General features: G+C 38.7%; 1 protein-coding gene across 1 annotated transcript; it reads right to left on the bottom strand.

Annotated features, from left to right (window-relative positions):
• Positions 1-1660: 1660 nt before the first annotated feature.
• ssbp1 (single-stranded DNA binding protein 1) lies at positions 1661-4991 on the bottom strand. Its single transcript, XM_020109586.2, has 7 exons — positions 4894-4991; positions 4312-4388; positions 3776-3833; positions 3516-3656; positions 2915-3002; positions 2491-2579; positions 1661-2398 (listed from the first exon to the last, which is right to left on the bottom strand). Exons 2-7 carry the CDS (start codon positions 4333-4335, stop codon positions 2355-2357), a joined length of 444 nt encoding a protein of 147 aa, XP_019965145.1. The 5' UTR covers positions 4336-4388; positions 4894-4991; the 3' UTR covers positions 1661-2354.
• Positions 4992-5437: the final 446 nt, after the last annotated feature.

Raw genomic sequence — 5437 nt, 5'->3', positions numbered from 1 at the left:
CTCCTCTCAGCCCAGACACACAGGAATGTGTGGGAGGAGTCTCACACACACACACACACACAGAGAATACACATTAAAAACACACAAACTTTCACTGGATCAATGCACGTGACAGATATTTATGAGCTATGAACAAAACACTCTGGAAATTAAACCAGAGGAGAAAATATAAAGTGATTCAGCTGTTTGTGACACTGGCGTCAAGTTACTATATTTATACACGTTTCCGGGGTCTGATTTCAGAATAAATTACGTAACAAATACCACTACTAAAACTTTAATGACAACAAAAACTGCTACTACTACTGCTACTGCTACTACTACTACTACTCCTATTTACAAACTAATATGAAAAGGAAAAGTTACCTAATGGACCTTTGATTAAGATTCTGTTTGACTTAATTTTATTTTTGAGATATTGTCTTTACACTTTCCTGTACATTTTTAATTTGAGTACTAACATTTCAAATCCAAGCTTTAAATATAACTGATGCTGAGGTGACGCCATGTTCCTCATATATGTTTTAATTCAGATGTTTAAAGAAAAGTTTACTCTTGAAAGACTCCAAGAAAATATACCTGAAGTTGAATGAAATACATAAAATGTTTATGAACGTGTGTTAAAGTAAAGCTTCATAAAGTTTGGATTTATTTATATTTATATTCCAGACTTTTATTTTCACCGTATTTCCGGTCTGTCTCTCTATGACGTCACTCTAACTTGACTGAATCCACAGGTTACACCCACCACAACTCGAAGCCCCGCCCACATATCTGAGGTCTGACAAATCAGATTTCTCCTCTGCTCGGATTCCGCGTGCAGCTCCGCCCCCCCCAGTGCAATCGACTGGCAAGTGCCGGAGCCAATCAGGAGAGTGTTTGGATTTCCTGCGACCAATCAGCTTAGGCCAAGAATACCTTGGCGGAAAAAGTCCGGCCCCCGTTGTCATGGAAACAGCCAATCAACGGCGAGAAACTTAAAAATGAATAGAAATTCAATTACTTTAAAATGTGAGTTGATATTTATTGAACTTTCAAATACAAGTTCATGTGAATGAACGTAAATATTCGTCTTATAAATTATATTTCTGTGTTTTAAATGTTGATTGAATTATTGATTTGTAAATGAGTGTTTTGTAAAACCAGCTCCTGACACCAGGAAGTTAAATCAGCTGTTCGGACATCGTAGAAAAAGGAGCACAAAGAAAAACACTCAGAGACAAAAAGCATGATGGAGAAATGAATCAGCAGAGTTGAGGTGAAGCAGACGACCAGGAAGGAAATGAAGAAACAGAAGAGTGTGATAAGAACTGAGAAGAAAAACAATAACACTCTGACAGGAAGAACCAAACTGTCCGTCTGTGTATTAATGTGCAGCTCAGTGAAAACCACTTGAAGGTTCCTCCCTGAATTTGAATGAGTTTGTTTTTCTCTCTGCCGCTGAAACTGAATACCTGTGAGATATTTGCATTCGTCCTCGACACGACAGAACTAAACACGACCCACGTTTCTAAAATCCAGATCATCTGAGTCCTTCGAGACGTTTCATCGAAGCTGTCGTCACACGACGGAGCAGATTTATCTGATCTGACGCTCAAGTCATTTGTCCACGACTGAGCAGAGACTTGAAACATGCAAACTCAAAAAACAAACCCAGCACTGGTGGAAGATCTGCAGGAGGTTTATTTTTACTAACAGGTTGATGTGTAAGAAGAGTCTGGAGCCTTCAGAGAAAATAATTAATGCTGAAATGGGAAAATTACAAGTTGCCCCTTGAGGCAGTTTTCTTTCGTGTTTTTTATTTTATTTCTAAAACTCTGATCTAAAAGAAAAACCGTAATAACTTTGTCTATGATCTTTAACACAAGTGAGACGTTCTCTTAGCAGAGTCACGACCTCATCTGTGAACATGATTTGGTCAAAGTCGCATCTCCATCGACTCAACTCCCATGATCCCACACTTCCTCACAACTTCATCACACCAGGGGTTTCATTACCGTGTTGATTGAGAGACACCTAGTGGCTGAAGTTAAGTATTGTACATTTAATGAACTTATTTTTATGCCTCAGAACATTTTGTTTTTAACGTTAATGTACAAGCAGCACAATAAAAACCGTAAAGAGTGAGTGAATATATACAGATACAGCAAGAGGGAACTTTTCCCACTTCACTGAATGCATCGAAGTCTTCTTCTTCCACCAGCAGGGGGCGCAACAGTCAAACAGGACCTGCGTGTTACAGCTTATTCCGTCCCCTCAATGGGTTTCTTTACTCTGTAACATTCAGGTCCTCGGTCTCATATTCGTGTAAAGAAGAAAATACAAAATGAAGTTGTTTGGTAGTCGAGGAATCTTCAGATTCTTTCTCGCACGTTGTCGCTCAGGAAGATGATGTTGTCTGGAAACACAGGACGGAGACAAGTGTGTTTTTAACGAGAACACGCAGAGAGAAATGATTTGTGTGTGAGGACGAGTGTTTAATAATCCGACCTGCGATGATGGTGGTGGCCTGACGTCTGACTTGGTTCTTGTCCACGTACTCTCCGTAGTCCAGTTTCCCCTCGATGAGGATCCTGGACCTGAAAGAGAAAAGAATCGGGATCACGAAGATTCTTCTTCTGCCGTGAATCTGACAAAGTGAAAACGGACATTTTTTCAAAGACACACTTTTGTGTCCGGACTCCTTGTTTTCTCAGAATCAACGTTTTCAACAGTCTGGATTTTAAAATGGGATTCTTACGTAGGTAGAGGAAGGTTTCTAACACAACTGTGAAGTGACTCTGAAAACTTCATGACCACAAGTTTCCTGTTGAGATCTGACTGGTGACATCACTTCCTGCATAATTAAATACAGGTTTGATATCATTCATAAGCTGTGTGGATGTGAGCACGTTAACAGAGAGGAGGAACTGACCCTTTCTTCACGTACTGGTAGGCCACGTCTCTCAGACCGGGTTTGAACACAGACACTCGGTGCCACGTCGTCTTCTGACTGATGTCACCTGGAAACAGGAAACAGCAGCAAATAAAGTCAGTCTCACTACAAGTGTCCGTCTCAGTGAAAATTCACAGTTCGCAGGTTTTTAAACACGATTTGAACATGAAGATTTGAAACTTCTGCTGTCTTTAATCTCCAGCTGTTGTCCGTCACACAGACCATGTGATAGTTATACTTTTTAATTAGGATGAAGAATATTTCATTAGAGTGTGAAAACTACAAATATCATGAGACAAATATCCCCTTGTGTGTTTGTGCCAATTTAATTAACCTCGTTAATCAAATCACTAAAACTAACTCAGTATAAAGCAACAGTTCTACTAATAATCAACAATCTGAAGGTTGTAATGTTTCATTTGAATGTTTTAGAGAAATGAATGAAACGTTGATTTAATGTTACGAAGAGCAGCTGATTTACGATTCAGGGTGAAACAATGACCTCTGGTGGTTAAACACAACCCCTGCAATATTCTGCCATTTTAACAGAGCACAGTGTCCAAGAAAGGATGAAACGCACCCGTTGAGCTGACTTCACCGTCTCCAGAACGCCACATCTCGTTTGTTGCCAACGAGAAGATGGTGACGGGGTTACGACCCTCCACCTGTCTCATCACAGGGTCCTGACCGACCCGACCCAACAGCTGGACGCGGTTAATCGCTGGGAGAAAGAGGCACAATCGTGTTTAACCTGGTTTGACCCGTTCGATACTTTCTCCTTTAAATAAATTAAATATCACAAACACCATCAATTCTTTAGAGAAGAGAAAATGTTCTCACATCTCTCCAGGATGAGGCTGGTGTCTGTGCTCCTGTATCTCACCGCCTGTTGGAAGATCTGGAGGAAAGAGTAAAAAATAGATTTTACTGAGTCTGTGAAGGTGAAACAGAACAAAGCTAAAAAATATATATATATGTCTCATCAGATGCTTAAATTTTTGTTCAAATACTTTACTTAAGTTTATGATGTAATATATAAAACCTCAAAGTCAAAAACATTAACACAGATAGTTTCACAAACGCAAAAACCACAAATTGAATTATGTAATAAAGAATAAAACACAAGTGGAAATTACAAGAAGGTGTAAATAAAAAAACACCAATGGAGTCATCGTTACTGTTTTCTTTTCTTTTATTAATTATTCTATATTTTAAAAAAAGCTTGATAATTGTTTTAACCACCTGCTCAGTTAGTTTTTTTTGCAACGTTTTGTAAAAGCACAGAAAAAGTTGAAATGTTGAATTTATGCATCGTTATTTATTTGTGAATGAAACTTTTGTGGACGTGAAGCAGGACGTGTCCATCGTCTCTTCACCTGAGTGGTCGCACGTCTCAACATCTTCTCCGAGCTCCACAAACAGCAGCTGAGGAACTTTTTGCACTTTGAAGGATCTGAAGAGAAGAGAAGAGAAGTTTACAGATTAAAAATCACTCTGACGCGTGTTTCTTTTCATTTCCATCAAGTTTTCATCCTCGTCTTTGTCATAAACCTCAGAGAGGTGATTTACATCTTCAGACACTTGAGTAAAGAAACGATTCATCTCATAATTCAATCATCACAGACTCTTCTGTTAGTTTGAACACTCAAATATAAAGATCCTCTCATCATCTCCATGTTCTCGTTTCCTTTAAATAAAGTGTCCTCCATTAGAGAAGCAGCAGCAGCTCAACAAACAGATGTTAAACAAACTGAATCTCCAACATCTGGTTTTTGTTCTTGAAGCAACAACGAGGCTTCAGGAGCTTTTTCTCTCCCGCCACCGGATGTGGAGGAGAACCGCCGGTTAGAAAGAGGTTTGGATGAAGCAGCAGCTGACGGAGGACGAACCGAAGAGACGAAGATGGAGAAGAGTTTAAATCTAATTTAACAAAAGTGAACGATTCAAAAAAACCTCACCAGGTGAAAGACTTCTGTAACCTCACGCTGCTTCCGGTCCGTCTGCGGGGACAGTCCGACGCTGCGCACACACAGTGATAAAAGTTCCGCCTTTGAAACTTTAAAAATCTTAAAAAAGTAAAATATCATACAATTAAATTAGACAGATTATTAATATTAATATAGTTATTATTAGTTTTACAGTTTTTATGAGGATTTATTTAAAAAGTAAAATCTCAAAATATCTTCTTCATCATCTTCTTCCTCCTCCTCTTCTTCTTCTTCTTCTTCTTCTTCTTCTTCTTCTTCTTCTTCTTCTTCTTCTTCTTCCTCCTCCTCCTCCTCTTCTTCTTCTTCCTCCTCCTCCTCCTCCTCTTCTTCTTCTTCCTCCTCCTCCTCCTCTTCTTCTTCGTTTTAATCAGCAAAGTTCCATCATTGCAGGATTTTACAGTATTGAGTTTTATATCTATATAGATAGATAACAACAATAATAATAATATCCATAATCTACAGATAAAACAATATAGTTTAAAAAGACAAGTGAATAAACAATATAAATAAAGCA

This window comes from Paralichthys olivaceus, chromosome 23 (assembly GCF_024713975.1).
Source record: "Paralichthys olivaceus isolate ysfri-2021 chromosome 23, ASM2471397v2, whole genome shotgun sequence".
Lineage (NCBI taxonomy): Eukaryota > Metazoa > Chordata > Actinopteri > Pleuronectiformes > Paralichthyidae > Paralichthys > Paralichthys olivaceus.
The sequence above is the reverse complement of the archived record's forward strand: the minus strand, read 5'-3'. Positions and strand labels throughout refer to the sequence as shown.

Coding starts and splice junctions, on each gene's coding strand:
- ssbp1 (XM_020109586.2), bottom strand. CDS start 4,335: ATGTTGAGACGTGCGACCACTCAG. Junction 3,657..3,775: donor CAGCCTCATCCTGGAGAGAT/GTGAGAACATTT, acceptor TCTTTCTCCCAG/CGATTAACCGCGTCCAGCTG. Junction 2,580..2,914: donor TACCAGTACGTGAAGAAAGG/GTCAGTTCCTCC, acceptor TTTCTCTTTCAG/GTCCAGGATCCTCATCGAGG.